Here is a 26,861-nt window from a genome sequence, read left to right on the forward strand (position 1 = left end):
AAGAAAGGTAAGTTACCTGTCTTATGGCATTGTTGGTGGTGCCAGACAGGCTGGTTTGAGTATTTCAGTAACTGCTGATCTGCTGGGATTTTCCCCCATACAGTCATCCAGGGGATGACTGTATGGGGGAAAATGGTTTAAAATATGTGAAAATACCCAGTCACGAAAAGTTCTTTGTGTGAAAATACATCAGAAGAGGATGGGCAATCTTTGAAGAGGACGGGCTACAGCAGAAGATCACACTGGGCAGCTAAGAACAGGAAACTGATTTTAGTTGTCTGAGAAGATGGGGAAAAAACATTGCTTAGGGGATATTTTCTTAGCACACGGTGGACCCGTATTTCCAAGTGAGCATCATTTAAACAACATAGCCTACCGGAGTATTGTTGTTGACCATGTCCATACCTTTAGAATGAACCCCTATGGCTGCTTCCAGCTGAACACATTATGCCTCCAGTTACGAAGCTCCAGTTATGTCAAACTGGTTTAGTAAACATGAAAATGCGATCACAGATACTCTGGAAAAAAAGCCCTCCACAGCCACTGGATCCCAGTCAATAGAGTACCTTGGGCATAGGCTGGAACAGGAGATTCACATTAAATCTGCATCAAATATGAGATGCTTTCATGCCAGTATGGACTAAAATCTCTGCGGAATGTTTCCAGGACCTTACTCTGAAAGTCAAATCGGGTCCAACCCAGAACTAGCAAGATGTACCTAAGTGTTTGTTCAGATTTCCACATCAAAGGGGTAACACCAAGACAAATGGAGACATTAACATGATATCAATTGGCAATATATGAGGGCATGCAGCTTTTAAAAACATGTAGTAAATCTTAATCAAACTTGTGCTGATAATATGGCTCCTAACACTCTCCTTACTGGTATGTGTCTGACAGGAAAACAGCCAGAAGTCTGTCTCATTCTGACCATCTCTGCAGGAACTGACCCTTGATGATAATTGCACCAAGAGGAAGCCAATCCAGCACAGCAAGTTAGTATTTGTAGTTATACATACTTTATGAATTTTAGAATTTTTACTTGTCAACACAAATTCACAATTTTACAGAATATTTCTCACAGATGAAATATCGGAATTATAAGCTGAAATTTCCAGACTGTCCAGCCTTCAGCAGGTAGTTATGTGAACACACAAAAGCTACCTCAACCATCCCATAATACAGTTATCCAGCCAGATTACTACTGGGGTTATAACAATCACCTTACACTTCTTTAAAGTACCCAGCACTTAACCAAGTGTGCAGAAGTTCCACTCAGCTGTTTTTAACAATTTTCCTCCACTCATTCAGGTGTGCAGGGAATTGCACATAACGTAACTCTTTATTTGTTTTCATCAGCCCTTTCAGTAAAAGTTCTCAATATACTGTAAGAGCTCCAATGCTTTGGAAACAGAAACTGCTGTGTAGTTAAATGAACAGCTGTCCTAATGAATCTGAATCTGAATCTGAAATCTGAAAACAAAAGCTCGTGTCACGGATCGCATCGTTTAAATGTAAAAGTCGGTGCAGCGTGCTTGACACCGATGCGCACAAGCGTTCTGCATTTTCCCCAAATCCTCTGTCAGCAACCACTGCAAAATATTTACACGTAAACCCAGTGTGCTTTGTACTTGAATGCATGTGGGAGCATCGACGCACACTCGCCGACAGAAAACAACCCACATCCACCTCATATACGTAAACCACAGACACAGGCATGCAAACCCACACACACGTAGTAACTAAGCCTGAGAAATTCTTAGTTTGCTTTTGAATGTGGAAAAAACTTCTTACAGATCTCAGGTCAGCAGGTGAAGGGTGAGGCTACAATCCGAGCAAATATTTGTGCAGGAACGTGTAAGACAGTTCAATACCAGCGTGTGTCCTCCTCAGACTTGGACACAGTTCTGCTCTCCGTCCAGATTAAACAATAAATCTCAAAGTGGCTTTGTTGCTTTTCTCCTCTTTATTGTTGTACCAGTTCAGCAGTGAAACATAGTCGAGACATTGGAGCACATGGTTACTTAGCCGGCTCTCAATAAATAGACCTTTTAAATATGACAGATTGTATTACAGCAGAAAAATATAAACCTGAAAATGTCGAGCACACAGAACAAGATGCTTCATACAAAGATCCCACTCTCTTCCTCCCCCCATCTCTCTGACAGCTCAGCTGATTGTTGTTACAAAATAAATGTGTCATGCTTCTGAGGCAGAGCGCCGTGTGCCGTATTTGAACTCAATGCTAATGCCAAAAGTAGTTTTCTTTTCATTTCTTCAGAGTTTGTGTGCACTCATACTGACAAAGGAAGTAGGCAGCTTTACATAAAGGAAGAAAAAAAAACACAAATCCAAGTGACAGAAAATAAATACACTTGCTTTGTTTTTGAAAAAACAAAATATTTACATGGTATTGTACATAGAAGAAAAATATAGATTCATCCTCCCTCGCTCAGTAAAAGTATAAACTACAATAATTAGAATAATTACTGAAATAAACAAAAGATTGTTGGGTGTGAATGAATATACATTACAATCACTGTTTTAAATGTATCGTATACACAGTAGAAAGCACAAACATGAGTGTGTGTGTTTATCTGTTCATCTGAGAATGACAGAGAGTCTTCAAAAAAAAAAAAAAAGCACATAGTATATTTTGTAACCAACTCTCAACATGTTTAAATTACAGCAAGGGGGAAGCCCTTTTTTTCCCAAGAGTGTGTGCGTACGCATGTGTCCATGCGAGGATGGTGATGGTCTAGTGGCAGCCACAAGCTCTGACCACCATGTTGCGGTATTTCTTGAGAATGACGTTCGAGCTGTCGTCGAAGTAGAGCACAGAGATGGCATTGAGCTGCGTGGGGGCACAGCAGGGTTTAGGAACTGTCTCTGGGTTAATGAAATGAACCTGGGAAGAGGAGGAGGAAAAGAAGTTGTGAAGAAGAAGAAAAAAAAGGTATTTGCGTGGATACTGCTGAAAATGATGCCCTTTTTGGATAATTAAACACAGTTGTTCCAACAGTGGCTACATTGTCTTGACATTTGATGAGATGATTAGACTCTTAACATGACTGCTGCATTTTTTCCCCTCGTTCTATGGTTACTCACAAGTGTTTGCACAATGGCATGGTTTGTGGCGTTCATGTAGGAGTTCAACGGGAAGGCACACTCTCCCTCGCAATAGTATGCTGCATATCCTTCTGGAGCAATGATCCAGTCCTGAGAGTGGAGGAGAAATTCAGGTTTGTTTGGCTATACTGTTTCGATATGTTGGATATTTTCACCCTTTGTTTCTATAAAAGGCATACAGGAGTTTAATGTGTTTTCTGTTACCCTTCAGTATTGTCTTCATATGGCCTAATTATGCCATATCTTGTACTATGTGTTGGGAGAACACAAATAAAGCAGTAACTTCATCTAACAAAGGTATTTCTGGGCTTTTATTGTGTCACTGATCAAGATTCTGGGATAGGAGCAGCAAACAGCAGTGTCTGGTTTAGGTTTCTGTTGGGCCAAGCAATTCTGGCGACCGAAGAAAGAGGAATGGTTTCCGTACCTGCCACCCCAAGTCTCTGAAACTGACGTAGAGCTCATGCTTCTTGCATGCCTGCTTCTGATCAGTACTGCTGTTTTCTATAGAACAGGAAGAAAAATAGAGAGTTTATACTTCAGCACAAGTGCTTTTATCCTTCTCAGCTAGACGAGTAACTATTTGCTGTCGTCAGACCCCAATTAGGCAGCAATGATAAAGAGCAGACCTAAACATGCCACCATGTTCTCATGCAAAACATCAACACTTGTACAACGACTAAAAGAAACCACCTCCATCTAGAGCAGCAGTTTGGTTAATTGACTTAAATGAATGGGCTATGCTGCACAGAGGTCACTGTGTCGGGCTTTGAGTTTCTACTGGATGAAGCAGATGTGCACGCAGAGTAGCCGAGCCACATTTTCACAACTCTTGACTTTATTTATTCTCTCTCCCCTTTCTCCCGCTTATTTCAACATGTGTTTTTTTTTTTCCTTTTTACTCGGTCCATGTGTTGAAAAGAATAGTCTGTTTTCGATCAAATGCTATCTCTCGCTTCTCCTGGTGACCTCTGGGGCTCTGCGGTGCATTAGTTCCTGAAAGCGGTTCACATTGGAAATGATGATGAGCGACTGGTTCTCATCATCTAGTTAAAGACCACTGCTATTCAGAGTTCTAAACAGGCCCATTTAGCCCATGTGTCGTGGCCCGGGTTGCCCCACAGCAAGCTGCAGATGTGTTCTTCCATAAAAGCCCGTGCTGCCTTACCTCCATGCAGGGAACTTGGCCCCAAGTACTCTGTAATGCTTGTGTAAATAAACAAAGACAGCAGAGGCATATTTGAAGCTCAGGCATTACAGTCTAATGTTTCAGTGCTTCACATAAACACAGCCCTCTCACACCTTCAAAACAAAGGCCTTGAATATTCATCGCAGGAATCACATCCATTAAAGGGATGTACTTTTGCATTTCGGTACATGCACGTGCTTGTGTGTGTGTTAGCGCCTCAATAAGCATGCTGCATGAGTTGGCCCTTTTATTATGAAACTGTAGAGTACCAGTTATTTATTTCCCATTCCATGAATTCTTCACTAAGGATACAAAAGACAAATGGATCCGGGGGTTATCCCAACACGCCAGAGTAAATCATAGCTGAATGTTTATAAAACACAAACACATTTTGTGTTTACCTGCAACATTGGCCACTCTAAGCGCCTCTTGGCTTTTTGCCCCTTTCGAGCGGTTGGGGTTACGCTGTTTGCCCCCTCCTGTAGCTGAGCGGATGCTTCGCAGGTGCACCTCAGTGGCTTTGAAGAAGGCCACCATGAAGGGCTGTTTATTCTGAGGCCCACTGCGACCAACCAGGCCTGCCGTACGAGGACTGATACTCTCTCCTGTAGGGGGTGACAGAGAGGACAGTGGAACAGGTGTTCAGACAGATCAGTGTGCAAATGAGAAAAGCTGAGCTCCTGAATTTAAATAAATATGTCCCTGCTTAGTGTGGCTGTTTTTAAGTTTTTATTTTGCATATAAACTGCTCTTACTGAAACCACTTTCGCTGCATTTGGTTTTACACATGTGACTTTCTTCTCTGAATTCCTCTCCCTTCTCCACCTCTGAAATAGCAAGAACAAACGCAGCGCTGAACATCAAAGCCTCCCTTCTTGTGTTTGCGTGGGTGTGTTTGTGCTTGCGGGTGTACAAGCACTGCAGTAGTGTCTATCTGGTTCCCGCATGGAAGAATGTGTGTCTGATCACTGTTCAGTGGTAAATCAAGGCTTCTGGCCGCTGCTGGCGACGAGAAGTCGCAGGAACCTGTCTGTACACGCTCATCCATAACCCCTTCATACCTGATCCAACACACAAACACACACTCATAGATATGGCCTCACCAGCACACCCACTGCACGCCTCGAAGGCTACATAGTGTCTGTTTTCCTCGCCTAACATGTAACATCCTGCCATCCTTTGATGGATGATATTCTCAAACACTCCCTGCTGACTGTTTGTTGATAAAGTTTTTCGCTGACAAACATTTAAGGCTCTCGATGACAAACTCCTGCTGAGATGTTATCCTTTGGTTAGCACACTGTATTTTCCGCATGTCTGCTAATGATGCTGAGGGTATGGCGGATGATAGTGGTGATGAATGATGAGAAGCAGGGTTTGATTTATCTTTCCACGCACAAGGAAGAAATCATCTGACTGTAACCTTTACAGCGATGATGGAGGCCTTTGTCTGTTGCAATACAATGCCGACCTTCATTTGTGTTCAACATCTTACCTTAATCATCTGCACAGTACTGTGATTCATGCTGTTTATTCACGCAAGCTTGTTATTTTGTAACGTTTACCCTTAAATATAGCTGAAACTCTTTTGCATTAGAAACCTGTATTCTGAAGACATTTTAAGGTGCACCCTCTTCTGCTGTAGTAGTTCATCTGCTTCAAATTTTGATGTGTTTATGTGTTCAGAGCTGTTCTTCTGCATACTTTGGTTGTATTGAGCTGTTATTTACTGTTACCTCTGACATCTGACATAAAAAAAGGTATTTTCTCATTCTCTGTAAACTGTAGAGGTGGTTGTGCGGAAAATTCCAGTAGCTCAAAGGTTTCTGAAACACTCACACCAGCGTGTCTGGCACAAATGACGTGCCATTTTCAAAGTCTTACTTAAATCACCTTACTTCTCCCTTCTGATACTTGATTTGAATTTCCATTGACCCATGGAAATTCTGATGCATGCCTAAATGCACTGAGTTGCTGCCATGTGGTTGGCTAAGTAGACATTTGCGTTAATGACCAAATAAATGAAAACTTACCCATCTTACCCTTGCAAATCTTACAGTTTGCATATACAGAGTCTAGTATTTTTTATATTTTTTTTATTGGCTAGCCTCTGTACCTTTGTTCATGTCCTTTTCTGTAGCAATTTGTGAGTGACAGCTATTAATTTCTGTGGAAATCACATTACACAAGTACACTAGCTCAGTTACCTGGCACATACCCATCAGACAGTAAATATAGTTACAATCAAAATATTTTTTCCTGCCCATTTGTTTTTTTATGGGCACATCCATGGACCACTTAAAGTGGTCCTGATACGTGTCAGAACAAGCACGTATCAGGACTGATGGCTTCCACTGAACTGAATCTCTTTCTTTGTGTTAAATCAGTGACCCTTGAACTCGTTTTCTTTCTAGAAAATTAAAACAGATACACTATTCTTTCTGAACTCAGCTTTTTCACTCCATTTTATGGTGACTGATAATGATTCATGCCACAGTTCTTACTATTGGCAGTTTTTTGTTCTTCCTCAGTCACCTCAGGACTTTACAGTAAAACTCTGAGTTGAGATTCTGACTCAGGAAAACTCATTCATGACATCCTGTGAACGTCTTGAAAAAACCCTTCGACCGCTGTGTAGTTTCTCAGTCATAGCCAGGCACTGAAGTCTCCTTACCAGTAATGACTGGGTCAGTATGACACAAAAGTTCAATATTAGCTCTTTGCGCAATTTTGAGTTTCGCAGTGAACAGAACAGGACTTCCGGGGAATGAGCCAAATGTAGCAGGAGCACTGGAAGCAGTGCAAGCGCACAAGGAAAAAGCTGCCAAATTTAAAGCTGGACAGGTTTTTGCTCTTTATGGGCCAAGTCACTAAACATTTTGATCACACTCTGTGTATTTCTGTGACATTCATTGCCCTGACCATTTGTGCTGTCCAGAGCCAGCTGTAGACCCAGATTTCTGCCAGGGTTCAGGACCCAGTGGTTACTGGTGGCTGTTACATCAAACACCAACCAGCCCTCCTCCGCTGCCCAGATCACTCTCGAGTCCAGCAGAAATAGGTCTGACTCCCTGAAAGGGACAAGAAAACTCACTTAAAATTAGATATTGACTTGCACTATTTTTTTTTTTTAAAGGTAGAGACAAGGTGGCAGCGTGTGCAGCTAAGTGACCAAAGCAGAGCTGTTGAGGGGAGAGAGGGAGTGTGACAGAGTCAACCAAAGAGAGAGATGAAGCAAGACAGACAGTAAGGCAAGGGAGGCGGGGAGGGCTCCAGCTGGTGAGGCCCAGGGGAACACTTCATTTTCTTAATTGACAATAATGGCTTTATAAACGACGGGTCCTTTCATACACTACACACGGTCCATCACTGGCTGGAATTTTGTGGGAGAGCCAAAAAGCCAAAGAGAGAAAGGGAGCAAAAAGTACAGCTGTGAGAGAGGACAAGAATGTGTGAAAAGAGAAACAGTGCATATCCAAGTCGGTCCTATTGTTCAGCAGTAAACTCTGACCCTTTCTGCCCTTTCACCATTGGAGACTAAATCCCTTGTTCTTCATGTGGCCATTCATGTATCCCGACCTATTTTCTGACTGGGAAGATAATGTGTCACAGAGCTCTGGTTCATTCATGTACCTGGGCCTGTCTTTGGCAAAGGGATAAATGACGGTGTTGTTCCCTTTGGATAATAGAAACCTTTAGGAGGGGCTGAAGATAGCTGGATATGGGCCATTCCAGGGTTACATGTATAACTACTGGTAGGTGTATCAAAGCCTTCAAGATAAGTTGTTAAAACTTTAATTCATTTATAAATTTTAGGTAGTTTTTCCATGTCTCAATAGAAAAAGCATAGATCTATGACATAAAATGATTGATGACTAGACTTCCTTGAATTTATTGAATTTGTTTTCAGGTTCTGGGCCTACCCCTCTGTTAAGCTGTTACTTACTGGGACATTTGTATAAGACAGGGCGATAGTTCTTGCTATTTGTATTTTTTTTCCAGATCAGTCAAAGTGTTTGCTACAGGAAACATACATTACAACAAAAGGAAGCATTTCTTACTGATAAATAACGTCAGACTAAAAGTCTGTTCTTGGGAAGATGAGCGATTTGAACTAAATATTAACATATCATGATGCCATGTCGTTTTTTTTCCACTGGCAAGGACCCCACCCCAGTTATGATGAGACAATGACAGAGAATAGCAGTAAAGCCTGGGTAGGTAACCCTTGTATGGACTAGGAGGTGAGAACTAATAAAAAGAAAAGAAAAGGTGAGGCAAGGAAACAAGAATATACTAGCATGTAGGGAGAAGACGCTTATAAATGTACAACCGGCAGGTTAGTAAGTGAGGTGTGGTCCAGCCCCTGAAACTGTCTTTTCAGCATCCAACTAATCTTTTGAAACACATAGCCACAAACCAATGCTCACCTGTCTGAGTGTTCCTCCAACACCTGGTAGATGCTGATACGGAAGGTCTCATTATCATACCGTTCATGGATGAAGTCTTTATATATACGGAATTCGGCAGCAGTGACTGCCTCACCCTCAGGGATTCGTGATAGATCGAATTTGAACTCTCGATGATGCCGCCGCACCGGTAGGAATTCTTTATCGTGCTCCACTGCAAAACATAAACATAAAAAAAATATGAAAAATGTATCTTTAAAGAGGCTGTATGTATTCAAAGAATGTTTCCCATTCACATGAGTTATGTTGCATTCTCCCCTTTAGCAGTGATACAAAATTTTTACAGGCAGACACAAAGAGCTAATGTGACTTTTTTTATGAAACTTAAAAGCTTTTCGTGTGGTATTGAGTTGCATCTTCCAGGGAAACAAAACATATGCTTGCAAAGTAGGAAGACAACAAATGTCTTTTACGCTCAGACTTTCTACAATTCATTTTTCCTAAACCATCCATCATCCTCAGTTATTAGCGAGGAGATGACATAGCTTGTCAGACTCGGGGTCAGCCCCAAATTAAACACATCTATAGCTATTCAATACACATGTTGGCTTATGATTGAAACATTCATGAGAACTAGCACTAAAAGCAATGCATCTGGCACACACTGAGCCGTGATAGAGAGATGCAGGCGGACTCTGACAGCTTTATGAGCCTCTTTCTTCCCCCTCTCTTCCCTTCATAGCCCCAGAGAGTCATCCAGTCTGCCCTTCATCTGGTTCTCATGAGTTGGAGCTTGATGTTCGGTGTACCCCTTCCCCACCCCTTGTTCTCTCTCATCCTCACATCCCAGCTTTCCAACCCCTCCTGTACCTCCCTGACCTTGCTCATCTCATGTCCCAGCAGGAAATCCCAGGGGTCAGTGCCTTTCTTATCTCATCATCTCCTGAGGCACCCGCCACTTTTGTCTTTATTAGCTGATAGACAGGTTCCCCACCCATATAAGTATGTATGCATATACACACAAATATAAAATATGCACTCAAATGTACAAAAAGAAATCAAAGAAAATAATAAATATACATTATTGAGTCAGGCTCAAGTGATATTGAAACTTTTTTTTTTAAAAAAGCTTTTTTTTTGCTTGTGTTTAATTTAAATGAAAGAGGAGGGTGACAGGAAATGTCAGTGGATCGCCATAGTTATAGGATTTGTCCTCATCTGTCGAGATATAAAGTGGGATTGTGGGTGAAATGACACTTTCTTCTGATGACTTATGTGTTAGATAAATTTCCAACAGCTCATATGTGTTGTTATAGGCTTCAACAGACCCCCTTTAAGTACATTACTTCATTACATTTGGAGAAATTGATTTGTAGAACACAGGTATCCCCTTGGTCAGTCACCTATAGTTAACAAAAGTTCAAATATAGGGTTAGGATTACAGTTTTTCTCAGTCGCTTTGGTGCGTTTCTCAGATCAGAATTGAAATTCTCATAACTATTAGTTCAACCTCCACAACACTCAGTCATTTGTGCACATCATAGTAGCAATTTCTCCTCTCTCTGAACAAACTGCAAATGATTTTGGACATGAATCAGTTGCTTCCATACATTTCCCTGCTGCTTTCTGACATTTCCATTTGCTTATGTCATGTCAGTCAAAAGTAATCATACCTATGGATGCTGAATAGTCATTCCCAATAAAACTAATAGTCATACATCCATTGCTTAAGTCATCACACACAAAATTGTTGAACTAGTTATCACATGCCAAATATTGGCCATCTGTCAAGCAAATCCTATACCTTTCTGTATCATTGTTCTTGGAAATGTCTCCGAAATTGAACAATTGATCTCAGGTGAATTACAGCTGTCACTCATGAGGAGGCTCTACCAAATGGGTGATTTTATGTTTACATGTATTCTACAGTGAACAAGTGACTGTAGCATATTTTTCTTTTGCACAATTCTGTAGGATTACAAACACTTCTACACAATGGAAATGTGAAACGTACATATTCAGTGTCTTAGTTACTCCCAAGACTCCCATAACATCTACAGTGACTTTACTGCACATTTCAGATGGCTGTACAGGTAGGCCATAGTGCTGTTGTCAGCATTTTCAGGTGTCACCAATTGTTTTTGCAATGGGAAACACTGAAATTATAAACTGTCATAGTGGAAACATGACAATGCCATTTGACTATCTTGTTCATAAAGATGGTGTCAAGACTTTTCATTTTGATGGCACTGACAGTTTCATTGACATGGATACTTGCTTTTGAGGTATGGATAATCAATTCTGTGCATGTGACGTGCTTTTGCAGGCTATCCACTAGGTTTTGCAGTTTGCACTAATTGTTTTGGGAAATGCACTAACTGCTGTGCAAATGTTAATGGTGTTCTGAGAAACGCACCAAAGCGACTGAGAAAAACTGTAAGTTTCTCACAAGAATTTTAGGCAGCTATTCCAGCCAACAAAGCAGAAAGGTGCCCAAAATCTTATACAAGTCACAAGTAACATACACAAGTAGATAGATAGATAGATAGATAGATAGATAGATAGATAGATAGATAGATAGATAGATAGATAGATAGATAGATAGATAGATAGATAGATAGATAGATAGATAGATAGTGTTGGGGCATAACGGAGTACATGTACCGACGTTACGTATTTAAAATACAAAATATGAGTAACTGTATTCCGTTACAGTTACCGTTTAAAAAGGTGATATTCAGAATACAGTTACGTTGTTGAAATAAAGGGATTACACGGCGGTCTTTTCCTGTTTCATATGTTAGGCTATGCTCTCTCTAGAAGCATGTAAATATAATAATAATAACCACTGCAGCCTTTCAACACCTCTCTCTGTCTCTTGCTAGCAAAGTTAACCCACACAACAAAGTAAAGCTAGTTTTTGGCTACGAGCCCAACACGGAACCCGACGTATTGGTCAGAGGTCCGTTTACCTCGGTTCGGAGCCACGGACCTGTTTTATATACACGCGGAATAGTTTTCTATACGAGATCGCTGCAAAAAAGTGCAGCCTTACCTAATGTCCACCCTACTGTTACTCATTTTATATTAAGATTTAAACATCCAGTTGGTATTGGTATGGCGAGTAACCCTCAATAAATCACACAGCAATAGTACATTCATGTAGCTGTAAAAAGCATGACAATATATTAAGTAATCCAAAGTATTCAGAATACGTTACTCTCATTGAGTAACGTAACGGAATACGTTATAAAATACATTTGGGGGCATGTATTCTGTAATCTGTAGTGGAACACATTTTAAAAATAACCTTCCCAACACTGTCGATATAGATAATACAAGTACAAGGATCTCTTTCCTACATCCCCTTTCATTTCTATCTTTATTAAACCCTGTTGCTGAAGGACAACGTACAATGGCAGCACTGTGAGATGATTCGGTATAAGAAAGGATCTAATTACTCTTCAGTGAGGCACAGCTTTAGGCTCCCATTGTTCTCCATCTATGGGCACACACTGAACTGGTTTCAAAAGCTGTACAGCTTTTTAAATTCAAGGTTTTGTGGATTTCACCACATGCTTTTATCAATTCAACACCAGTGGATCTAGGCAGTGCCACTTGTTTATTATCTCTTCTCATCAGAGCCTTCATTGAGCTCCCACCCTGAAGTCAAACATTACAACATTATACTGTGTTTTGACAATACATGCATGCATACAAGCTTGCTTATACCTCTCCACCTGCAGGTCACCTCAAGCTCAGACTCTACTGCACACTGGATAACAGCACAGTGATGGCTCACTTTTGGCCTCTGACCACTTAAAGCAAAGTCTGTCTGTTTGGGGCCTTTGTTGCAGGCATATGCTGTAAAAGAATTTAACATTTCTGATCATTTGAGGTTCAAAGACTCCTATGTAACTCTAAAGAAGTGTGAAAAAGAAATATATATTCTCTTTCATATTCCTACATCACTATCATGTATCATCTTCCAGGACCTTCTAGGACACATCCCCACACAACAGGACATGCCCGCAATATTATGAGGAATGCAACAAGTAAGGACTACCACTTTAATGTTATTATTCCAGGAAACAATTACTTCTTGTTACTAATTTACCCTGGAACCTTCTCACACAATTTTAGAGCCTGCCTATTCTTCTACTGTCCCAGGGAACTCTCCCTCCTTCTGTAGCCCAGTGCAGGTGCAGTCCCTCTGGGGAGAAAGCCAGACCTGTTCTTGAGCCCCCCCTGAGCAGCCACCCCGCCCCTTTACTGTAAAAGCTCTTTATCTTTGCTTATGAGAGCAGTTGGATGCTGCTGCTGTAAAACTCCCACACTAAATATTTTCCTCTCACATCAAATGTCCACTCTTCAGTGCTGGTATTTGTGTAATTTGTGTAAAAAAATATAACGCAGCATACAGAGTGCAGCTAAGGCCTCTGCTATAATTCTTCCGTTTTCTCTCTTTTAATTCTCTCCAAAGGAAGCAGTCGTCAGATGAGGGGACAAGGCACAGTTAAAGCCAAGTGAGTGCATTTATGACTTCCTCTGGGAGGAAGTGAGTAGCCTTCACCCCACCTGTGTCGCAAAAACACACACCACAAACATGGCGAACACACCCTCTGATGCCATGTGAACCCTTCATTCAGAGTTTTCAACGTCCAAATCAGTCGGAGTCCTTAACACGGACACACACACACACACAAACAGAAAAATAGTCCATTGCACACGCACAACTATCACAAAGTATTGCCTGTGAAGTGAACAGTCTTGTGCGTCACAGCACGGTAACACAATCATTATGGGTTTTTGTAATCCATAATTAGAGACGCAGCAACACACAAATGCAAAGAGGCAAACACACACACACAAGCACTTACTCTTACACAGCGAGCTGCTTTTATCATTTGGTCTTAAGACGTCTGATTGCTTTTTCTAAAAACGCTGATGATGCATGGTTATCCCATATCATTTAACAAGAAACAAGAGCAGGCCACACACGTGCACAGCAGCACACATCACAGATATCAGAGGGACAGTGAGTCCTCCATCCTCTCAGTTTACCATGCACCTGGCAGCCAGAAGGTTTTTCATGAACACTGTATTAGCATCTTAGCCCGTGCTAAGCCAAAACCGCAATTCTTTCTCGAGAGAAGAATCAAATGTAAAAAAGGATCATTCTGAACACATTTTTTGAATTATCAAAAAAAACCAAAAAAAATCCAACATGTCTTTGTGTTAAAACAGATATTGTGTGTATAGACATAGACTCCTATAACACTTTTTGAGATAGATTTACATGCCCCCCTACCACCACCACCACCACCAGCTCACAAGAAAAGGACAATATGTTATTTCAGCACTTTGTATAAAGCCACGGCTTTAATGTCACATACACCTTTCTGGTTGCATAAATAAATCAAACTGAAATAGTCCCCAGAAAGTGCACTTACTCACTAATTTACTTGTGTTAGACTAACATTTGAGTAAATTACTGCTCTGTGAAATCATAGGGCTCAAGGACTTTTATCCATTAGAAAAAAGGGATTTAAAAAAGCCCACTCACATTTAAAACCTACATATTTAATAACAGCAAAAACAGACACGACCACTGTTGATTTACACTTCAATAACTTTTTTAACCATAAAATAACAATTTCAAAATGAGTAACTGCCACATTAACACATGTCAAAGAGAGTGACTCCCCTTTTCATTTCCACTCTGGCCTCAAATGCATTACGTAACTTTGCCTGATTGGACACAATTTTTCCACAAGAAGCATGCTGCTTACTGCTCAAAGGCACTATGTCACAAACCACCAAATATGAGCTTTGTGACAGCTTGAAGAAGACCAAAGAGGACGCTGACTAAGAACTCTAAGCAGGGGGGAAAAGTCTTGTGCAAGAGGCAGGACAAGAGTAAATCTTTGGCTTGCTTTAAGTCTGAATAGTGAGAGCTCAGCACTGATGTCAACCTGGCACTCATGCAACTGAATTAGGAAGTAATATTAACTGGCTTACTAGGAGTATTTATTGACCATTAAAAATGGGTAACCCACATATGTCCATTAATAAGTCAAAGATTAATACACAAAAGTTACTTTTCAACACAAATAAAGAGTTTAGCCTTGTCTGATTGTTAGTAGGATTACTCAAATATAATAAATAAATTTGCCTGGAATTTTTTTGCCAAAGATTTAGCAATGATTGAATTTCATTCAGATCCTTTTTTGTTTGTTTGTTTTGTTCTTTGCAAAACAGGACATGTTGCATCATATTTCAACAAATAGTACATATGAAACTGAAGAAAATGTGGGAAATACTGTCTTGTTTTTGTTCTCAAGAAAGTATTATAAACTAATCTGGATCCAGATACATCTCTGGATCCGGGGACTGATCTCATGCATGATGTGGAGGGAATTTTCAGCCTGGGTGCAAATATGTACTCTCAGACCTCTCTTGTTATTATCATATTATGGAGATGAACAGTAATACACAGGTCTAGAGTGTATGTTGTCCTTCCTTCTCTGTACTTGTGTCCTATTCTTTATGCTTATATATGATTAGCTGGGTTCTTCTCTTGCTTTTGTGGGAACTAAACCTGATAGATCACGGGACATGTAAGCAGCAGCAGTAATGGTAATCAGCTCTTATTCTAAGTCACAAGGGAGGCTGTAGCAAAAACATCTACAAAGTGAATAAATACCAAGCCAATGAAAAATGATATTAATTTTTAAGTGCTCTAGTGCTGCTAATCAGCACCAGATGTGATACATCTCACTAAACAGATGTGAAAAGAACTAAACGAACAAATTTTTCTCTCATTGTGGAGATGGAGAAGTACCACACAGACCTGCACTTCCATGTACATATTCCTCTGTGTTGCCTCGATGACTTGATATGGGACCACCGGGCCCTGCACCATTCATGCCCCTCTGTCTGTTCCCATAGGAGCTGCCACAGTTCCTTCTCCACATATTGTGTGTTAAGAGCAAGATAATGGAGACCAGAGAAGGGAAGGAATGACTAACTGGTGAATTAGTTTAGACATATAAGAGGCTCTGGCTTGCAGACAACACTGTGTCACACACTTGTGCGCTCAGAAGCAGTTGTGTCACGCTATAGTCACACCAGAGGCACGCAGCTCTAGTTTTATAGCTAGTAGCCAAGTCAGGTAATAGCAAGTGAAGAACTCCAATATTTCTTTTTTAAATACACACTCATATGTCACATTCATTCCCTCCCCGCCCTTCTCTCTATTGCTCCTTGCATTCCTCTTCACAGTGGGCTGCCCGTGGTGCTGAGGCTAATACAGATGTTTCCCGCTGTCTGCAGGCCAAAGCAGCTGTGCAGAGAAACTTTATCTTTTCGGCGTCCAACAAGTCCCCTGAACTAAACCTCCACCATCACGTCTGGCCCAGTTTTTAGTATGTCCTACACACAGGGCCATATGATACCAAATTTCCCTGCCTATTCTCCTGAATCAACAGTATTGATTATCACCACTGGCCTCCTAGTATTAATTAACTTGTTGTTTTATGGTCCCAGAGGTGCTGCGTGGTATTTAGTCTCCAAACTCATACTCTGCCCCTCATCTCCAGAGGTTTAGGCCTCCTGTGCTCCCAGACATAAAACATTTCAACACTTTCTCAAGTTCTTTTGTATGTTTTTCTACTCCCCATCTCTCTTTCACACACATCCACACACTTTCTCTGAATGCAAAACATAGCATTCCCTTCCTCTTCCCTTAATTTCTCCATGCTTTTCTATTAAACACAGCAGAGAGAAGCAGAGAGATTTCCACCTTTCATCTATTCTTGAGTTGCTGAATTTGTTTGTCGCTGTCTTTCTTTATTACAGCTTCTTCCCCAGCTGTGTTTGAGGAGGCTTCTCACATGTGGGCCAGAATAAAGTCTGGCCTACAAAGTATGCGTTGAAGGCCAGTCTTTCCTCTTTGCATGCAGCCTGTCCTTGACACTGTGACTGTAACACATCTTTCTTCCTCCTCTAGATTTATGTAATCGCTTCTGTGTACACTCCCAGTGAATGAAAAAGCACATGCATATTTATCTACTTTCATGTGTACAAGTGTGGAGAGCAACGTATGCTCACTTTCCTGCTCAGAAAGAATGTTTCTGGAGCTAATTAGTGTTATTGAGTGCACGTTTTATTGCCTTCTGCTGGACAGGGAGTGAGCAGAAGCAAAGGAATGTAATAGCTAGTACAGATAGCCCGGCCTTCCTCTCAGGTAATTTCTCTTAATGTACTCCACAATTTGATGTACTGCACCAAGGTCTAGTGTGTAAATAAATACCACAAATGGAGACAATTAATCTCTTTTCTCATAAGCTTCCAACAGCTTCACAGAGTACACAGCTGACAAGATCAAGGAAGATTATGTTTTTTTCCCAATGTCTTATCTAAGAAATTCACCTGTTGAACCCAGGAGTCCGAAATGATATCTGGATGTACATAACAGAACCTCTGTGCATTTGGCCAGGCTAAGGCACTCGCTGAGAGAGATGATGAAACAATCTGCGGGTGGGACGATGTGGCGAGTGGTCAAAAAGCCCAGATGTACTAAGCAGCGGGCGTTCTAGCTCTGCCTCAATGATAGACGGACCTCCTTCATTGCCAGGAATGCTGCACTCATTTTAGTGTTTCTAATAATTTTACTCTCCTTCCTTGCATATTTCTTTTGTCCATATGTGGCTCTAATTCTGCAGTAACTGAAATAATTTGCTTTTTGGCTAAAACCCCAATATGCATATTGAAATGCAAAAACCTGATCCACTGAATAAAAAATATTTCCACACATTTTCCTACTTTTCTATCGTCTGCGTTACTTTGGCCTTGCCTTATCAGTGCGCAGCAGCATCTGCACTCCCCTGCACTTCCATGACAGCAGGTACCAAACAGTGAAGCTGAGAGGGCAGATGGGGCGAGAGCAAAGTCAAAGATCCTGGGACCAATAGCTCTGTTGATGCAAAAACAAATGCACCGCTCTTTGCATGGCACTGAGGCACTGACAGGGCAGAGGGGAGAGAAAGAGAGAGAAGGAATGAAATGAAAGAAGAAACATGAGGATAAAGGCGGATCGCAAATAGATGCCACACATTTCATTCCTTATTGTCTTTCCTTGTGTGAACATCTTGTGCTTGTGAATTTTCATGTTGGAGCCGTGACGGGAGTGCGAACTCAAACACTATTTTAGAGCCACCTACCCTGCCCAGTCACCAGCTGCATTGTGTAATGTGTGTTAGTTCTCCTAGCAGAAGATTGCGTTAGCGGAAGCCCATAATACTGACCAGATTCCTCACCAGGCTCCGACAGCCAAATCAAAGCTTGTAAAAGCCAAGCAACAAATGTACGCAAGTGGTTTTATGATAAGTGCTGAAATATTGTGCCTGTGAAGCATGGAACATGAACTGGCTGTCACAGGTTTCTATTTCTTCAGGCAAGCAGCTGAGTTTCCCTTGAGTTTCCTCACAGCTATTTTATTTATTTCAAGAAGGAATGGGCTGTGATTCCACCAAATGAACAACAAGCTGATAAAAACAGGGTGTCAATGTGGCCATCGCACGTGCGTAAGACACTGCACTGTGATGCAGGAGACAATTTTAAGAAGTTTCTCCTTCTGCCAACATGAGTATTGTATGTGAATTTTCCTGAGGTCTATAATAAGGGGTGGCTTGGCTGGATGAGGAGGGTGTGGCTCCTGTGGTCACAAAATTAGAGAACATAAAAACAGGGGGATGAGGGGAAGAGTGGGTGAGTGGGGGAAACTGAATGGCTGCAATTCCACATCTCTGAGTTGTTTTATCCTATAGTTAATCCCTACAGTTTATCCCTGTCTTCCAGCACATTATATCAAAACAAAGACTGCTGTAGATTTAGGATGTGGCTGCTTTATAGTCACAGTCACCTTTCAATAATGTCTGATTGCCTTTGACAAGGGAGCTGATGCAAGTTGCACGTTCCAATATTCAGAACCGTCACTGTCGAGTAGGTTCTTCAGATTCACTCCTTAGTTAATGAGTAGTTGAAAAATGAACTGTGATTTGATGTAGTGAGCAACATAAAAAGATTTCAGTTAACCTCTATTATACATCATACAGAAAAAAATCTCAATATAGGGTATTTCAAAGCCAAATTGAAGGAATCTTTTTTTTTAAAACTGGATTTGTTTGCTGTCTCATCTTTATTTTGATAAAAAGATCAATATTACATCCATGGCAGAGCTAAATTAGCTTTGTACAAAGATTTAAAGCACGGGGCAGCATCTAGCCTGGCTACATCAAAACTACAAGCATCTCTGAAGTTCACCAGCTGTTTTATTCATACAAAAACAGAAATGTAAAAATGACAGCTTTAGGGTTTTAAGGAGGAGTTGTGTCAGATAGAGGATGACAGTATACAGTAAGCTACTGGAGCAATGAAGAAATAGATTGGCAAATAAACCTCGGCAAAATGTTGCTTTTACACTTCACTGTTTTCATTAATTAAACAAACAGGGTGTAATTAGTGCAAGTCTCAGCTGCCCTGCTGCTTCATGTTTCACAGCGAGCTATTGATCTTTTTACCCAACAGTCCACTACAAAGTGATAAAGCGTGTTCACTGAACAGCCAAATTATTGCTTTAAAACAAAAATATCTGCATGGCTCTATACCAGCAGAAGCAAGTGAGAATGACTGTACCAAGAAAGTCCCAAAAACTTTATTCTGGCGGAAATGGGTCGCAACGTTTTCAGTGAGAGAACTGTTTCGTCACTCATCCAAGTGACTTCTTCGGCCTCTTTGGAGACTGACTTTATCACTTTGTAGTGCTTCGGCTTTTTGGGATTGTCTTACCTGGATGATTGAGCATGCATCAAGATACCAAGAAAGTCTTTACAGTCAGTGTTTCTTCGAGGTTCTCACATATTCTGTATAAATCTCAGATTTGTGATCCTCAATGAAGCATGAGGTAGAACCCAGAAGTAAGGTTTATGGGTGCAGAGGGCAAACATGTTTTATGGCTGCAGTGAGAGTAAGAGGTCAGCAAAGCTGCTGTTAGTATAATCTCAAACCTCTCCATGGCCTTCAAGCAAAAGACGTCTGGTTTGACCACAAGTCTTAAATGTAAAGACTCTTCTTCCTGTGGTTACTGTTTCTTCTTGTGCAAAGGCTCAAAGGCATGTGTTCGTGACCGTGCACACACTCCTGCTGTGGCAAGTTAATGATCGTTAAGTGTGAGTAAGTTATAGCATGAAACTTTGCTGACCCTTTCCCAGAGAGTCAGTGCTGTCAGACCCTACAGCAGTATAAATGCATCACGCAGGCATGATGTCATCAGTAGCTGCCAGTGGGCAGGATGTTTCCTAACGTGGTAATCGCTCTACTGTGGATAGTCACTCTGTACCCAAGAGATCAAACTCTCTTTGCTCTTTATAGGATAAACATCTTGAGCAAGCTACACTTCCCTTGCACTCCACTTTTCATCACCAGTCTCCTTTTAGCATACGGAAAGTATGACTTACTTGTTCCCAGTTCTGTGTTTAAAACACTGTTAGAGTGAGAGCAACCGAAAAATAAAGAAAAAGACAGATCATTACAGGGTATCAATTTGTATAATTTAGTGCAGTGTTCCAGTCTTGTTTGTTCAGCCCCTTTTGACTGACTACGCATATCTGGTTTTAGGTACCAGGTGTGTTATTAGAGTTAATGAGCTCTATAGGGATCTAAAGGAGGTGCAAATAGTGGTAGTTAACTCTAGGGAGAGTGGTGCCGGGGTGAGATACCCCCTGCAGAGTAGCGGAAGCGCGCAAAGCAGGACTGAGGGGTGTGAGGGTGCCGAACAGGCACTTGGGCTAATGCGAGCCGTCAGATCTGTCCGCTGCCGCTCCGAAGCCTGAGGTGTCGCAGAAGTGTCTCAGATCCACAGGACCGGGATGAGAGAGCAAGAGAAGGTAGAGGAAAACAAAATGTGATCAGAAAAAGGGAGGCCCTACAGGCAGAAACAAAAAAGGATTATAGGAACTTTTACCGCAACTTCAACTGTAAAATGGTAACAGCGCCATCTGTGGCTTCAAGTAGTCATTAAAGGATTATGGCCCGTTAATAGTGTGGAGCTCAAGGGTATCGGTACATAACCTATTAAATGTGAAACAAAAAATCCTATTTCAGTGAGACATGCCAGAACTTTAAGAATTGCTGGCAATTAGAAAAACAAAGGATAAAATTGGTCTTAACTTGGAGTAATAACATGACACTACCATATCATAACCTTGTGAATTTGCTAAATGTAGCTTCCACTAAATGATTGCCTTAGTGTAGCACTGTGATTGACTCACAGCCCCATAAGAATACATTAATCCGTGATTGCATGAGAACAGGAAAAACGCTGTGACTAACACACCTCATGAAAACATCTTGCAGTAATAGACTATGCCCTCACCTCCCTCATCACACACACACACACACACACACACACACACACACACATACACACGCGCACACACACAGCACAGGTGACGATGTTGCTTCTCTTTAAGTCATCCAGGATGCAAATAGCAGACAGCCAAGTCATGGCCCTTTCCTGTGGTTGGGAATGTGAAAATGGGCATTTCAGGTAAAATTCATTATTGTTACTTAGCTATGACAGCAGTGTGAGTGTGCTAATTTTCTGGTGTGCTACATGTACATATGCGGCACACACCCAGGACCTGGGTGAGCTGCGCTCCATGCAGCAGTATGCATTCTGAATGCATGCTGTAAGTCATTTACACAGCTGGCCTTTTAAACTGAAGTGACTCAGAGAGAGGACTTCCCTGGCCTGAGGTCTGTCCCAAAGCCCACACCCACCCTAGCTGGCTGCATTGGTCTCTGCATATACTCAAACAAGCTGACAACAAAGTGTATCAGCTCTGTTGAGTGGCAATCAGTAAGGAAGAGCGAGAGCTAGAACAATTATTTTACATTCTACATAATATGGACTATTCTAGTGGCTCAGGGATCTTTGATTTTGATGGCAATTCTAAAATCAGATCCATTTTCACATATTTGACCTTAAATTTAAATGCAAACAGTGCATGAAAACGGGCCTTTCAGGAAGCAGTGCCTAGGGTACAAAGTCTGACTAATGTACCTTGGCTCAGTAGCTATGGAGACATGCAGTTTTGAGGGACAATTTTTAAATAAAAGCTACACTCATTTTGCTCTCAGACAACCTAAATAAGAAAACAAAAACCACAACGAGCAAATGTGGAAAGGAAGGAATTTGGAGAGGAAATAGTCAATCCATTTGAAAGCCATCACTTTCTTCTCTGTGAATTCCCTCTCCCTCCCTCCCTCCCTCCCTCTCGTGTAAAGGGTAACGAAATTGCATATTATCTGCTGTTTTGAATAAAGCCACCAGGATGTCTATTTGATGGTATCACATGAGAGTACGGAACCAGCCTAACAATAGGCCCTACTGATAGATTTAACACGTGGCAGATTAAATCACGAATGCGCTGTTTATATCCAAATGAGTGTCATTTGAGGGAACACTAAATATGTGCTGTGAGGAAGACTCAACCTGAGCAGATGCCATTAGTGATTACATTAGCCACAAGATTTCAAGAGGGCAGTGTGACTTTGTTGTTGTTAACATAGGAAATAAAAAAAGTTCTCCCTAGTTGATGTAAGCCATCTTGCAAAAGGTTTTTGCTAAAAAGATGTTTGCAAAATAGACAGACCAACTTTATCACTCTGCCAAAGGCTCCCTTCTCCCTCCTTTTTCGCCATCTTAGTGCCGTCTTGGCCCTTGACTTTGTGAGGCCCTTGACTTGTGTCTTGAGTCTCTGTGGTCAGATCCATCTGTGTCACAGCCTGTCAAAAATAGTCACAATGCAGCAGCTCCCACAGTAATTACACAGTGCAGTGGAGGAGCCAGTGTCACCTCCCTCTCTCTTGCCAAGACACTCCAACAATGAGCTTTCCAGGATTGAATGTAAATGTCTCACTGCTTGCAGAAAGTCAAGAAACAAAATCTATTGGCTGACAAAAACCGTAACCACCCGTATGCCTGCTACAGATTTGATTTATTTCTATGTCTGTCTGGTACCAGATTGATATGTAAAAGCTACTCTTCTGGAACCTAAATGGAGCTGTTGCTGTGACTACATAATTTGTTAAGTAAATTGAATTATAATGATGCTTTTATCAATCCATAAATCTGATAACACATGCTAATGTTTTGATTATTTACACTTTACAACCTCTGACTGTTGCTGGCAGCAATAAAAGGTCAATAAACATATTTGATTAGATAAGCACATTGGGCCAGAAAACAACTTTCAACAAAGCAGTTTTATTGATGTGAAGTATGTCCTGTGCGATTGTTATTCACTTTGTGAACAACTGAATCTAATTAAACCACACTGTGACTACACTAACATCACTGGCTGGCATTATTTGTGATGTGAGGGATGTCTCCAGATTAGAGTTAAGGGAGGACCCAGTGCACTTTGAACTCATTCTGCTGTTGACTTACTCATTCTTTAGATAACACATGGCTGACAAGTTAGCTGCTGCTGGTCCATCATCCACAGAACAGCACCTGAACATTAGCTGGTTGCACAGCTGTTTAACAGAGAAGGACACTGGAATGTGCCACTCCTGGTATTAGCTAGATAACTGCAGTATGTAAACGTGGTTATTGTGCTGGTCTCCTTTGTGTGGACACAGGTGTACCATCAGAAAAATACTTGTGCTGTTTCTTTACGTGAAGCGCTGTAAGAAGATAAAATACCACCACAGTCATTCTGCTCTTCCACCTTTGACACTTACATATCATATGACTAAAAGCCTGATTTGTCCCAAAAACAATGTGTAAGATGTAAGCAGAGTGCAATAATAAAAGTGCTAAATCTCCTTGTTAAAAAAAGAACACCGACGCGAATTAACATATGAAAATTCTCAACACTTATAATCGTCAAGCCAAAGATATGTGTCCTTAAAAAAAGCTTTTTTTCAAAGTCCTTGCTATGTGTTTGATAATTAATATATAAAGACAGTCATACTAGTACTACATTTTAATAATCAAATAAAAGACCTGGATTATTGTGACGCGCATAGCAACGATTACATTGATAATATTTCGACGTGTTTATTATTCTCCACCGTCTTGTTTTTCTGGGAGGGGATTTATATAAAATTGAATGTGATGGGAGACTTAAGAAAATAAAGTGCCTACCTAAATTCACAAAGCTCATGACCATGTCTGCATCGTTTAAGAAGTTGTTGTCTTGCAGGCTGGCTATCGGTGGACCCTGTGTGGTGAAGACGGGTTTGTAAGGATAGGAGTATCTGTCCTCGTCTCCGTCTGTAGACATGGCGTTGTATAAGTCCAGCATGAACATCGGGGCAGCATTGTGTTTTCCATGGAGGTGGGGTCGCGGCCGGTGCGGCAGCCCCAAGATCGACAGGATCTCCCGCTGCATCTCTCTGCGCTCCTGGCTCTTCAGCCGACGGTGGATGAAACTGGAGTGAAACTCGTTGTCCAACGTAAAGTTCGTAAAGGCAGTGTTTGCCAGGACGCAGTAGCTCCAAACCAAGAGCAAAACGGGAGCACGCTTATCCAAAATCTGTGCCATAATGCTCGCAGTGCGTAATTGCGCCCAATTCGGATCACTGAAACTCTAAAAAAAAATGGTTAGTAAACTTTTAGCAGCTGTGTTTAATATCCAAAATCAGTTACGGTCCCTCATGTTGAGGGACGTGCTGCCGAGTGAAACATCAACTTCACTTCAAAGTCCTTTTATTGACTGCTTTCCTGGACGCGTGGACCTCATGCGCAACCTGCGGTCAAGCTCTACCAGCTGTAGTGCAGCCTGCAACTGCAGAGAGAAGGCTGCAGGCAGACAGGTTTCACTAGGAGAGACGAGAACAAGTTTTGAGGAGGCGCTATTTGCAAAGAGGAGTAGAGGGAGAGAGAGAGAGGGAGGGGGAGAGAGAGCGAGAATGTTATGGTTGCCTTATTGAGCAGAGCTAGCCTGGCTTTGTTGCCAGTAGGAGAACGCCTTGAGGCTACATGTGCAAATAAGAAAAGGATTAGGACTGGGTTTGTATTATGACGCTTCAGTTTATTATACACCACATTTCGTCAATGCTTTCCACATTTCCTAGTACCTGTAGGCTCGTGATAATTCACTAACGACTGATGTTAAGACAACCACAACAGACCGTTCATGGTGAGTGTACATATGGAAGGCTGATTTCAAATCATTGAGTTCTTATTTGACTTTGCAAGTGAGTACTTCAGTACTGTAGGAGAGGTCGCAACATGTAGTTGCAGTCCTGCCATTACAATAGTTAATTGGCTGATCCGCAGGTGCACTCTCTGAATGCCTTGGGTCATGTGGCTCTGAGACTCTAAAGCCTGTTATCTTTTGATGTCAAAGAGGCTGTACTGCAGCCTCACAACTGCCATTTCACGCTGCATTTCTGAAGATATCCTAGTTTTCCATCCCCAAAGCTAGAGCAGGAAGTTTGTGACAAAAGCAGCAGTGCACAGGGCTCAGACTGCAAAGGAGGGGTGCAGATGTTCGGCAGCTGCTTCATTCCTCCATCTGCCCCCCTGGCACCAGCACCTCTTAAACACCACACTTTAATAGAACGCTCCTGACCCTCATGTGCGCTTTGCTCTCACTGACACAGGCGGAGGGACTTCAGATGGCCCGAGAATGACTGCTTTATCTAGAGAGTACTCACTGCACAGAGAGAGGAGTTTCAAAGGGTCTTCAGGCTACAGCCTGCCAGGTGATTTTTATGACAATAAAATTAGACTTCAATGGCACAGCAAGAGAGGCTGCCAGACAGCTTAAGCTATGATTGCAAACAGAGGAAAGGGAGGAAAGGAGGTAGAGCATGTCTTGGGGTCTTAGCTCACCTTCCTGCCCATTTAATGTGGTTGTTCTTGTCTTCAAAGGCGTTCCACTCCTCTTTTTTCCAATGACAATTCAACATTGCTTAAAGCATTAAAGCTTACATACCCTGCCACTACTCATTTTGTATATCTAATACTCTATTTGCTTTTAACTCGCCTTTCAGTAGTATGTAACATATAAACATTTCTATCCGGTGCCTCAGATAGAATCAGCTAATGGCTGCAGGTGTTTACATAACAGCAGTTTCCGACAGAGGACTTGAAAGGTTCTGGGTTATAGCTATACATCTTCCTCTCTTTCTCACTTTCTTTTGACTTTCTCATTGTCTCATTCTCATGCCCTTTCTGTAAGTCTGGTGAGGTCAGATGCCCCCAGTGCTCTTCAAACAACCCCCAGCCCTCAGTTCGGTTTGTGCCCAGAGAAGGGCTGACAATCCTGGACAGGACAATAAGAACAGACCCCCCTTTGTTTCGGCCTCCATGAGTCTGGTGACAGTCCCAGTAAACAGTGGGCACAGGCAGAGGCCAGGCAGGGTAAGCTGCACTAAGGGGCCTTTGACAAGGGGGACTAGTAGAAAAGTAGAACAAACAGTGTTTGAATATCCTGTCAGTAATGCACACACACATACAAACTTCCAAAAGAATAGCCACAACTTGTCTCAAGTGTGTCCCACTAAATTGAATATTTTGGCTAAAATACACAAGCCGGACAAATGGTGAGACAATCTGTTTGGGCCTGTAAAAGAAAATGTTAAAAATAAATGAATAAAATAAAACATACACAGATTATTTCTGCTTAGCTGCTGAAAAACGTAGACATGCAGTGTACCTGAGTAAGTCTTTTCAGGAAGAAAACTCTGCTGAGTTGAACAGCTGTGCAGCCATGATGACAAGGCTTATTCTATTAGAGCTCATAATGGTAAACTCAAAAGGTCTTTTCTTTTAAAACCCAGCATTTGGCCTGGAGCATTTTGACTGCACACACATGCGCTCTTTCCATTATGATCTTAGGGGATCTGAGCAAATAAACACCCCACTACACTCCAACAGGTTGGAGCATGATGCAAAGCTCCAAAGAAGACCACACAGCGGTGCAGTGAAATATACCTGGAAATGCTTTCACATCCAGGTAACACTTCAAAATATTGTGCTTCTTTCTTTTTACTTCTTTTTAGCTATGACAAGAGTTGATGCTCTTTCTGTCTGCCCGGTTAACACTGCTTAG

The 26,861-nt window shown here is 41.6% G+C and overlaps 1 protein-coding gene across 1 annotated transcript; it reads right to left on the reverse strand.

The window, feature by feature from the left end:
* Positions 1-1,949: 1,949 nt before the first annotated feature.
* bmp7b (bone morphogenetic protein 7b) lies at positions 1,950-24,622 on the reverse strand. The gene is made up of 7 exons (XM_082519031.1): positions 23,945-24,622; positions 8,749-8,941; positions 7,241-7,389; positions 4,720-4,923; positions 3,557-3,633; positions 3,109-3,219; positions 1,950-2,908 (listed from the first exon to the last, which is right to left on the reverse strand). Exons 1-7 carry the CDS (start codon positions 24,342-24,344, stop codon positions 2,759-2,761), a joined length of 1,284 nt encoding a protein of 427 aa, XP_082375157.1. The 5' UTR covers positions 24,345-24,622; the 3' UTR covers positions 1,950-2,758.
* Between the last annotated feature and the right edge of the window lie 2,239 nt (positions 24,623-26,861).

This window comes from Aulonocara stuartgranti (assembly GCF_965226115.1).
Source record: "Aulonocara stuartgranti genome assembly, chromosome: 20".
NCBI lineage: Eukaryota > Metazoa > Chordata > Actinopteri > Cichliformes > Cichlidae > Aulonocara > Aulonocara stuartgranti.